The following is a 12,027-nucleotide window of genomic DNA, read 5'->3' as shown; positions in this document are numbered from 1 at the left end:
ATTTTATATTTTATATTTTATATTTTATATTTTATATTTTATAATTACATATCACGTGTGTGTCTTATCGAATTACGCCTGTAGCTGACAACATTATTTATAGAATTGATTTAAAAATTGCAAAATTTAGATGCCCATTTTATGTCACGTCCTCACCCAAGCCCACGCCCACGCCCTCTGGCAGCTGCTGTTGAACCCTATCATTATTTTACCATATATGTTGTGGCATTGCGTATACGATGCGTTGGCAGCGAAATAAAAATTGTCGCTTAAACACAATTTTTGGACGCTGGTCAACTAAGCAACGGGTGTTAAATGTTAAATGTTAAATGTTAAATGTTAAATGTTAATTTCCCCACAGCTCTGACTGCACAGCAACAACAGGAATTTTTAGTTTCAGTTCGTGCTGGGCAAAATGAACATGCAAATGGCCTTTTTATTATGGACATTATTGCGCCCGAAAAATGTGCTTTTGAATGCATTAGTTGTGGGTGTGTGTGTGTGCGAGTGTGTAGGTATGTGTGATTGGCAATCAAGTCCCGCTGCGGTTTTGTTCGCCATTCATATGCAAAAATTTCTATATATATTTTTAGCCAGCAACAAAAAATCAATTTGTAAATGTTTTTAGTGGCATTGCAACTTTGACATTTCGCTCACAGCTGCTGTTGCTGTTGTTCTTGTTGTTGATGTTGCTGTCGCGTTTACGTTTTTTTTTGTTGCATCTGTCTGCAGGCAACTGGCAACTGACCCCATTGGCAGCGCTGTCCGTTTGTAATTAGCGCTTGCCCACTCGCTGCTGCCTCTTTGTGCGCTGCTGTCTGCTGCTGCTGCTGCTGCTGCTGCTGCTGCTATTTGGGGAGTTTTTGACCTCAATTGCTTTGTCACCATTTCAATTTGCAATTTCAGCCATTAACTAGTTACACTCAATGCAATTAAACTTGCACTTTTGCAGCAGAAGCAGCAGCAGCAGCTGCAACTGAGCAACTCATGCGAATGGGGCAAGGTAGTAAGCGCCGTGTTGCAAGTAGTTCACGCGAAACTTGGCCAGTTCGCAATTTGCAGCTCGCTCGATTTGTGCTCGTCTGTCCTCAGTCAACAGCAGCAGTCGTTCCCATTTGGCTGCCACGCCCACCTGCTCTACTCCACGCTACTCAGTCCTTCATTCACGACATCCTATTTCTGTCATGTTGTCAGCGGTCTGTGCAACCGCAATGTGTTGCTGTTGATGTTGCTGTTGCCGTTACTGTTATTATTGTTGTTGTGGCATAGAGTGAAAGTGTGGAGCACTCAACATAGCGACACCAAATGCCGAACATCCCGTTGCCCGGTGCGTTCCATTGGAATAATTTGAAAATGGGAATAATAAAAAAAAGGGAAGAAGAATAAGCAGCAGCAGAGGAGACGCAGATACGAACAGTGTAAAAATTGTATCTTCTCATTGAGTTAATTGCAAATTGGATGAAATTGTAATTTTACACTTCATTTCATTCAATTCATGGCTGATTGACAATTTAGTTTTTCATTAAGGTGGCCCCAGCGATTGGCGACGGGCGACAGCCAACAACGTTAACTGTATTGGCGCTACGTGTGGCAGGCGGCATGTGACAAGTGGCAAGTGGCTGAACGATTGCATCTAGCTGGCAAGTTGGCTCAATGCATATTTCATATTAGATATATTGGCTATTAATTGTCACGTGTTAGCGGAATATGAGCTTAAGGTTTATTTTTTAGAGTTGTGAGGTCTAAGAGATAGCTATATGAGATTAGATTAGTTATTGTTAGAGGAGATTTAGCATACGAGCAAAGAAGAAGCTCTGAATTTGGAAATTTAGATTCTGATTTAAATATTTCCTTATGGAATATCTGAACTTTTTTATATACTAGATTAAAAAAGCTAAGAGAACATGCAAATCAAATGACATTTGAGTTTTATATACATTAAAGACTTTTTTGTTATATATATACTTTGTAGTTAAGAGCCTAACCAGCCTAAGCTACTTGGCTAACGCAGCGTCTTAGCTGTTGCTGAAACAAATATAGAGGCCTCTGTAAGATGGGCTCAAAAATGTCTGCTTCTGCTAGAAGTCCTATATATTATTTTATTTTATTTTTTATTTGCTGAAATATTTATAAATTTATGATATGTTGCCCTTTAGGCAACTTAATTGAAGCATACATTTTTAATAAACTTTCTTAGGACCAAAACAAACACAGAATATGTGGCTCAAAGGAACAAGAAGTTATAGGGCGCAACTGCTGAAAAGCTTAAAGGATATTGATTTTATATATTTTAAGTAATAAATCGGTCAGGTAGGTCTTCAGTGTGTACGCCTAGCCAGGCTAAGACTCTAGCCTCTGTAGATATCTTGTGGCCAGTTCTAGGGCTCTGCCTCCAATTAAATCATTTTACACGTAATATATATAATATAAATATATAAATTATTATATATATTTATATTCTAGAATCAACTGAAAAATATCTGAAATTAAATCAAATAAAATAAAATAAATAAAAGTATATATTTTCTATGTTCTGCATTTTAATTAATGTTTATCTAACTGCTATATATTCTGCATGGCATCTTCCTATTTAGATATTTCATAGTTCCATATCTTTAACAAATAATTGTAAATTCATTACTCTGACCCTTGATTGAGTAATCCCTATTATCACGACGTCCTATTGGCATTCGCGCGGCAATCCTTTAGGATTTTTGCCAGACGAACTGAATTTCACTTAAAATATTACACGGCATAAATGGTTTTTATTAAATCCTCAACTGCATGCAGCTGGGGCAGCGGTGTTTGTTTAGTAAATGCATGGACAGCTTTTACGTTGAAGTGGCTCGCATCCTGACGCAGGCATTAATTATTGACAGGCACGTTGCAACCGCGGAAAGTTTTGTGAATGTGCATGGCAAATGTTGCGCATACGCAGCGTTGTAATACACTTGCTTTACGCCGTATGCACAAACAGGAGTCATGAAGCAAGCTTAAAGTTATGAATTCTTAAAATATGTGATTTATTTGTAGCGAAACTTCCATTCACACACAAACACGACCAGACCAACCGCCCACCCAACCACCCACACATGAACTAACTGAAGCTGAAACATTTTTTTGCTTGTTTTTCGTAGCTGCATCTATTTTTTATGGCGCAAAGTTTGCGTTGTCACGTGACTGGCGTGGAAAATGGGGAGTATTTATATAATAAAAAAGAAGAAGAAGAGAATAGAGCGTAGAGTATAGAGAGGAATAGTGTAAAAAGATGGCATAAGTAGCTGAGCCTGCGACCAGGTAAGGTGCTGCCGTGTCTTCGTGGAGAGACGTGTGTCGAAACGCGCCGGAAATGCCATTTACAGCAGACGTACTTCCGCTCTAAAAAGAAAAGCTCTTGCTGGATGGGAAGATTGAATGAGGGAGGGGGAGGGACGAACTGTAGCATATGCACAGGGACTGGCTGCATGTCGTCGCTTTTGTTTTAATATTCATATTTTAGCATCAGAAATTATTCGTTGAAATTAAGTTGCTTTATGCACGCACAGCAGCGTGTTAGAAGGCGAGCGGCCAGAGTGTCCTGGAAGAGCGGAGGCGAGCAAAGAAGTGAGCTTAAAAGCGACTACGACGAAAATGCTTTGAATTTAAAATCTGCAATTTTCTGTTGATTGCCGCAGCCAACCCAAACGCTGGAGCGAGCTGGGCGGGGCAGGCGGGCCGAGCAAACGTGCAGTTATAGTGTAACAAACAAGCACAGTGTTAGCCTGCGTGCTAGTTGGCGGTTGGCAGCGGGCGTAGCAACAGCATCGGCACCAGTAGCAGCAGCAGCAGCAGCAGCAGCATCAGCATCATCACAACTTTTGCGTAAAATTCCAGTCATGTGTCCCTAACAAATCCCTGCATTATTCATGAAATGATAAGATGACTTTGTGCTGGCTTCGTAGCCGTCAACGCTGCTGCTGCTTTTTTTCATAGTATCTCCTGCTGTTCTCGTTATAATTTCACATGCAGCTGCTGCTGTTGCTGCCGCTGCTTCAAGAGCCGCATTTAAGTGGCAACTATCGTTGCCTTAACAACCCGCGCAGCAAACAAGCGTGCAACTTGCATAAACGCAATTAAATACAACTCAAATATAAATGCCCCAACTCAAAAGGCTGTCAACTTGCTGTCAAAAGTTGTTTGGTCATAAATATGGTAATGCCCAGAAACAGGTAACTCGTGGAAGCAGTTGGCTAATTGCCTATTAGTTAACTATCAACAAAAACTTTAGCAACACCAGCACCCACAACAGCATCACTTGCTGTTAAAGTAAAGCACGGCTGCTGTTTTTAAAGTAACAGCTACAGCTCTGCAACATCTGCTGTTAATGTTAGCTTAACAGCACGGTCAAGCACAGTTAACAGCGCCATCTGCGCTAACATTCTATGCCTGCAGCTTAACAGAAGCGCCGCATGTTGTTAGCAGCTCAGCAGAACAGTGTTAACCACGCTGACAGCTTAACAGCATAGCACTGTTAACAGCGTCAGCTGCTGTTAAGCACGTCAACGAGCTCTTAACAGTCAGCCACAAAGCTACAAATGCGCTCTCGCTTCCTATCTGGCACTGCCCCGCTCTTCTCTGTTAAGCTCCAGTTGTAAAGGGTCGTCGTGTAAACGAGCGTCGCTGATGCTGAGAGAGGCTGCCGCTACAGCATTACAATTACACGAGCAGGATGCGGGCGTCGCTGCCGCAGCATCAACGACAGCCACGAACGGCGCTGACGAAGCTGTAGCCGATGAGCAGACGTGTGTCTCGCGCTGCTGGCGCTGCCGCAGCTTCAGTCAGTTCGTAAACTCGAAGCCGCGCGGAGATGCTTTGGACAACGTTACGCGCTGCCTGAACCAAAAATCGAACGCTAAAAGTGACAACAAAAACAAAAAGAAAAACAAAAACCAGAAACTAAATAAAAGTCTCAAAAAAATCAAACCAAAAAAAGATAACAAAAATTGCACTTGTTTAACGGTTAAACAAAGTTAAAAAGTTCAACAAAATTGAATTAAGCAAAGAAATTTTAGAAACTTAATGAAATGAAGTTAAATACAGCCTGAACCGTTATGAAGTCGCCGGACAAACTGACTAATTGAGCGCGGAACTTCCGCTTCCGTTGGGCGAGCTGCGAGCAACCCAAACTGTAAGAGCGAGCATCTTACACTAGGCTTTGGCAAATGACGGGGCGGGCGGGGGCGTGGCAGAGATTCTCAAATATTAAACACGTGAAATTCGCTTCAATTCGGCATTTAAATTATTTAAGTTGACAAACGCACACACAGAGAAAGAGACAGGCCACGCCCAGCCCAGCGCCCTTGTTTCCTGTTTTGATGTGCTCGTTGTTGGGCATTCCCCTCAGCTTTGCCTCCTTCAATTTGCCATGCCTCGATTGCCAATGCCCCCTTTGCCCCCCTCTGTCCCCCGCGCCCCACAATTACTTATGTTTCTTCTGTTTTTCTTTATTTTTGTTTCTGTTTTTCAAATGTTTGTTATTTATTTATAACGACACAGCCAAATGCCGAGCACATCCTTTGAACTTTTCTGCATGAGTTTGCAATTGTGTTGATGTCACATACATATACGTTTATGTTTGTGTGTGTGTGTGTCTGTGTCTGTGTGTATGGCATAGTTGTGTGTGCGTGTTTTTATTTCTCTTTAGCTACAGCTTCAGCTACAGCTACTGTTTCGCCTTTGACGCTGCATTCAATTAATTTCATTTCCATCGAACGCTCCCTCCCACTCTCTGTCAGTCTGTCTCTCTCTCTCTTTCTCTCTCTCTCTCGCTCTCCATTATCATTTAACTTGGCTTGCAGCTACAGCATTTCCATTTGGCCTTTGTGCGGCATCAATTGCTACTGAAATATTAAACAATTCACTCGACGAGCAGCTACAAAATAATATAATAAATAACTAACGTTGACAAAGTCACTACGATTTCTACACACACACAGACACACACACACATGCATAAATAAATATATATATTTTTGTCTGTGCAGCATAAAATAACTACAATAACTCTCGTGCGCCACCTCCTACGCCATATCAATTAAGTTTTTCAAAAAGTTTTCCGAGGCAAACACACAACAAAAAATGGATTACGCCTCGCTGCTGTTTCTCTTCAGCTGCACATTAATTGGTAAGTGTGTGCCACTTTCACATAGATATCCATTCATATATGTATTATCGCAATTTTTCATTTTGCCATTGCACGGCCAGGCGTGCGTATTAGCGCGCTGCTTAACATTATATGCCGGCCACGTGGCGTATGCGTAATGCGTGCACGCAAAGCGCATTTGCTGCATTTCATTGTGGCACATTTTCGCATCCGCTCGCAATCAGCTTATTATTTATTGTTTTTTGTGCTTTTCGCATTGTTCGCTATTTGTTTTTTATTTGGCCTGCCCTCAGCTGAACCGCAAATCAATATTGACAAAGTTTTACGCTCTCGGCTCTCGGCAGCTGCTTCTGCGTCTGCCGCTGTCGCTTCTGCCGCCTCGGGCACTTCTGGCCGTCAGTCTTTGTGCCTGGCTGCTCTTTTAATGACTTTTGCCATAATTCCAACTGCTGCGAGTGCAATTCCAGTGCACTGCAGTTGCACTGCATTTGCCGTTCATTCAATTTCATTCGCAGTTGCCTTTGCTGCTGACGCTGCCTTTTGGCACTTGGTAATTTGTGCTGCCGCAACTTTTGCTTCGCTGCTGCTGCTACTGCTGCTGCTGCTGCACAGCTTGAGTGCAGTTTAAAGTTAAATTGTATTTCGGAAATGTTCGCAATTAGGCAGCCTGCCAAAGGCATCGCCTCCATCTCCTACTGGCACATAAATTGCCAATGGCAATGGGGCAATTAATTTGCAGCGCATTAAATGAGCTGCCATTTGCCCAGTGGCAAACCAACAACTCGATTTTCCACTCCACTCTGCAGCTACTCCAGCTCCTAGTTAACTGGCAAAAAATCCACTTGTTCTATGGCAAACAGCCAGAGCAAATGCCTGAATACATTTTTAAAAACAGTTTTTTCACTTTCAAGTTTTCAAAGAGATAAATCCATGTCTTAGATAGTTCTTATCGGGTTGTCAGCTAAAAGTGATCTAAGTAATGTTCCTTAGAATCAATATTACTATCGATGCCATGAACATTCCATTAATTTCATTGTGTCACAGTCACAGTCATTGTCATTGTCATTGTCATTGTCATTGTCATTGTCATTGTCATTGTCATTGTCATTGTCATTGTCATTGTCATTGTCATTGTCATTGTCATTGTCATTGTCATTGTCATTGTCATTGTCATTGTCATTGTCATTGTCATTGTCATTGTCATTGTCATTGTCATTGTCATTGTCATTGTCATTGTCATTGTCATTGTCATTGTCATTGTCATTGTCATGTCATTGTCATTGTCATTGTCATTGTCATTGTCATTGTCATTGTCATTGTCATTGTCATTGTCATTGTCATTGTCATTGTCATTGTCATTGTCATTGTCATTGTCATTGTCATTGTCATTGTCATTGTCATTGTCATTGTCATTGTCATTGTCATTGTCATTGTCATTGTCATTGTCATTGTCATTGTCATTGTCATTGTCATTGTCATTGTCATTGTCATTGTCATTGTCATTGTCATTGTCATTGTCATTGTCATTGTCATTGTCATTGTCATTGTCATTGTCATTGTCATTGTCATTGTCATTGTCATTGTCATTGTCATTGTCATTGTCATTGTCATTGTCATTGTCATTGTCATTGTCATTGTCATTGTCATTGTCATTGTCATTGTCATTGTCATTGTCATTGTCATTGTCATTGTCATTGTCATTGTCATTGTCATTGTCATTGTCATTGTCATTGTCATTGTCATTGTCATTGTCATTGTCATTGTCATTGTCATTGTCATTGTCATTGTCATTGTCATTGTCATTGTCATTGTCATTGTCATTGTCATTGTCATTGTCATTGTCATTGTCATTGTCATTGTCATTGTCATTGGCATTGGCATTGGCATTAATCCTGTCAATGTCATCATCATTATCATTGTCATTGTCATTGTCATTGTCATTGGCATTGGCATTGGCATTAATCCTGTCAATGTCATCATCATTATCATTATCGTTATCTTTATCATTACCAATGTAATTTTCTTTAGCTTATTATCTTATTTATCTTATTAACATGACTTCTGATATATATTCGTATTATATATTAAAATTATATTTTTTTGTTAGTACAACGAGATTCTTTTAACTTGCAACATTTCTTTCCGCACATAGACCTTAGCCTCAGCCACAGTTAACTACAGCTTGGCTGTAGCTCGCCCTAAATCTTTATTAAGTAAACTACAAGGTTTTGGCAGAGTAAAAGAAAACTTTTGAGGCTAACCAAGTGCTGGTGACATATTTCACTTGCAACTCTGAACACATTTGGGGCCATTCATTCAAACACTCAACAAAAGAAACACATTGCCAGGGATGTCATTCAGGAATTCATTACACAAACACACACACACACACAGAATTGACACACAAAAAGTTTGTGTTGGCTTCGACGTATTTTTTAATATTTTACGCTTATTTTACAAAGTTTCTGGGAGCTGCAATTGCGCGTGTTTCGGTCAGTTTTAACTTGGCTAATGGAATTAAATATTGTCCCATCTATTTCAATTTGCTGCAGCCGCCTCTCTTGCTGCCTCCATCTCTCTGCTGTTGCCTACATTTTTGCAGAAATATGCTGTATTATCTCTTGATTTTATTATATAGTAAACTATGTATATAGACTATTATTTTTGTTGCATACAAATCAGGAATCTAAGCAGCCCCAACACAACTAAAACGCTCAAATGGAAGCCCATAAAAATAACCACAAAAAAAAAAATATATATATATATATATATATCATGTATATAAAGAGATATATATATAGATATAAATATTTGCATAAACGTCTCGAGCATCTTTAAATGAATTTATTACCGAACTTTTGCCAGCGCGTCCTTTGGCAAATTCATATGTAAATTTATCTAGCCACACACAGAGAATTTTGCTCGCTCTACGTAGGACCCGCCCCGGCCCGTCTCTCTCTATCTCTCTGTCTGTGGTTGTAAGTGTGCTTGCCAGCATCAAATAAAAAGTGTGGCTTAATTAGCAATGTATTTGCATATGCCATGTGAATCTGAACAACTTTTTGTCTTTAGCCAACACTTAAAATGTACATAAATAATTAACAGTGTTGGCAAGCGTAGCAAATATTTGAGAATATCTAGCACTATGAGTTAATGGATTCAGTTTCGTTTATTAAAAGCTATGAGGCAACTCTAATCCCATCAAACTGAACCACTGTGGAACCACATGCAATATATATTTTGCCAGCGCAGCGGGCGGCCGGGCGGTGGGCGGTGGGGCTGTCGTGTGGATCTGGTTGACAGTTTTCGGTTCGCATTTCTTATCAATTTTTGGCTGCCACACAGCAAACGTAATGTTGCACACACTACATACGTATGTTGCAGTTGCGCTTATCGCTTGTTGCCCCTGCCGCAGCTGCTGCACCACAAAACCGAGACCTAAACATATGGCAGTAACACAAGTGCCTCGCCTGGCCAGCAGCAGCAGCAGCAGCAGCAACAACAACTGTTTTGCATATGCATTTCATAAAATTTGAAATTTATTCGATGCGAGTAGCTTACCTGGGCAGCCACCTGGTGGCGTTTAGCAGTGCCTGTCAAACTGCAGTGACTAATATATTCCATTTTGTCTGGCTCACACACAGATATGCAGGGCATCTCGGCGCTGTTTGTGACGGATATCAGCGTGCCGGAGATAGTGGACTTTCGGGACAATGTGACGCTCTCCTGCAGCTACGATATGAGCGGGCACACCTTGAACTCGGTGAAGTGGTACAAGGATCGCCTCGAGTTCTTCAGGTAAACATGCTAAATCGATTGCCTTGAGTCAGTTGAGAGAGCTTTATTAATTTGCCACAGATACACGCCGCTAATGCGTCCCGTCTATATGACATTTCCCGTGGCCGGCATCCAGGTGCTCGATGGCAAGTACTTTTGCAATGAGTCCACGTGCCGCGTGGACCTCAGTCTGCTGGGCGCCAAGTCCACGGGCAACTTTAAGTGCGAGGTGAGCGGCGATGCACCGCACTTCAAGCTGGCTGCCAAGGAGGACAACATGACGGTCGCAGGTGGGCTGGCCAATGAACCATGAACCATAAAGCACTTAATGCATTTGTGGCTAATTTGTCCTCTCATTTGTCGCAGCCCTGCCGCAAAGTGACCCACTTATCGAGGGCTTCAACTCGATGTATCGCTTGGAGGAGTTCCTCAGTGCCACCTGCTCCTCGGACTACTCCAGTGTGCCCACCAAGCTCACCTGGTATATCAACGGCGAGCAGGTAAGACTCTGCGCGCCATTAGCCCGCCATTCGCGCCACTCGCTAACTCTGACCCCCGTTTCGCAGCCCATGCTCGGCGAGCTGCAGCCCTTTATCGATACGACTATACCCGCCCACGACTACATACTGCGCCGGCAGCGCCTGCAGGTGCACTTCTATCTGCAGGGACACCGCTTCTACCTGGTCAGCAAGATACTTGAGCTCAAGTGCGTGGCTGAAATCGAAAACTATCCGGAACTGCGACGCGAGACCACGCTGAGTGCTTCGCTCTCGCATTCCGACAATCTGAACAACCAAATGCTGAGGCATCCAGGAGCATGTAAGTACACACAGATATATATATATATATATATATATATATATTTATATATATTTTTTATATAATGATATTATTGTGTTTATTTTTGCTTTGAGCACCTGGTAAGCTGTCTTGGGCTAGCCCATATTGAGACAGCGCTCTTAGCTGATGTTATCACAATCAATTACATGTTTAATAATAATAAGTTGAAAAGTGTTGGAGACATATGTTATACTCTGTTTGTACAGCAAAAGCGGGTAGATTCCATACACAAAATGCGTTGGTTGGCTAAAGACTTGAGCTTGCGCTAGTCTGATTTGTCATTTTATTGACCGCAATAATTATTATATTAAATACATATTTAATATAATTAAATAATAAATTTAAATATTAAATATATATTTAATATACCCATTTCCACAGTGCAAACAGCGTATACTATGCATGCTAAACACTCTTCTCAAATATATCTAAGCTATTCCAATAAACTGCATAAGCCTATACACCTCTTATCATTTACTAAACAGAGTACATAAAAACATATATTAACTCTGTCTTTGTCCTATATATAAGTCACTATAGCTTCATATATGACGATGTTACATAACTTCCATAAGCCTTCATCTTAAGTCTAAGCTCAAACCGGTTTCATAATATCCATATGAGATTGACTTCATTCTCTATATTGCCTGCTTCAATTTCTATGCCTTTATTTTCCACTCGGACACAGCTTCAGCTGCAGCAGACTGCAGATGCTGCCTCTGGCAAAGGACCTGCCTAATAACCAGTCTGCTTGTGATAATTCTGATTACGCAATGCGCTCAACGTCCATCATGAGCGCCTACATCGGCTACGCAGCTGCCTCAGTCCGGGACGACGGACGCTGGGGCAAATATATCAGCAAATTAGTTAGTTAGTTAGTAGAGCAACCTGCCAGCCAGGACAACGTACCGGACAGGCTGAAGATCTGGCGTCTAGTCAATAGAGAGAGAGTTTAGGTAAAGGGCAAATCATACTGAAAGATCCAGGCTCCGAGTTTGTCGCTTTGTACATAATTAGGGCGGAAAGCAGTGACAGGAGTTATATAATATAAATAAACTAAAAACATATATATAAACAAAAAAAATATATATAAACATATATTAAGTGTAAAATAGAGTAAAACCAAAGGGCAAATGAAGCCATTTAATGAGTTTTTAGTTGAAAAAAGCTACTCAACTGAATGTAATTCAATGTGTGAAATAAATTTCTTAAATTAACTCAAAGCTCATTCAAAGATTTTAAGAAGCATATTAAAGTTTTGTGTTAAG

The 12,027-nt window shown here is 40.9% G+C and overlaps 1 protein-coding gene across 1 annotated transcript; it reads left to right on the top strand.

The window, feature by feature from the left end:
* Window positions 1–4,832: 4,832 nt before the first annotated feature.
* Window positions 4,833–11,790, top strand: LOC111596623. The gene is made up of 7 exons (XM_023310913.2): window positions 4,833–5,167; window positions 6,024–6,163; window positions 9,787–9,940; window positions 10,001–10,209; window positions 10,286–10,419; window positions 10,486–10,738; window positions 11,448–11,790. The coding sequence occupies exons 2-7, from the start codon at window positions 6,118–6,120 to the stop codon at window positions 11,552–11,554; spliced, it is 903 nt and encodes a 300-aa protein (XP_023166681.1). The 5' UTR covers window positions 4,833–5,167; window positions 6,024–6,117; the 3' UTR covers window positions 11,555–11,790.
* Window positions 11,791–12,027: the final 237 nt, after the last annotated feature.

Source organism: Drosophila hydei, unplaced genomic scaffold (assembly GCF_003285905.1).
Source record: "Drosophila hydei strain 15085-1641.00,03,60 unplaced genomic scaffold, DhydRS2 tig00008119-arrow-pilon, whole genome shotgun sequence".
NCBI lineage: Eukaryota > Metazoa > Arthropoda > Insecta > Diptera > Drosophilidae > Drosophila > Drosophila hydei.
This window is presented reverse-complemented; position numbering and strand designations above follow the sequence as displayed.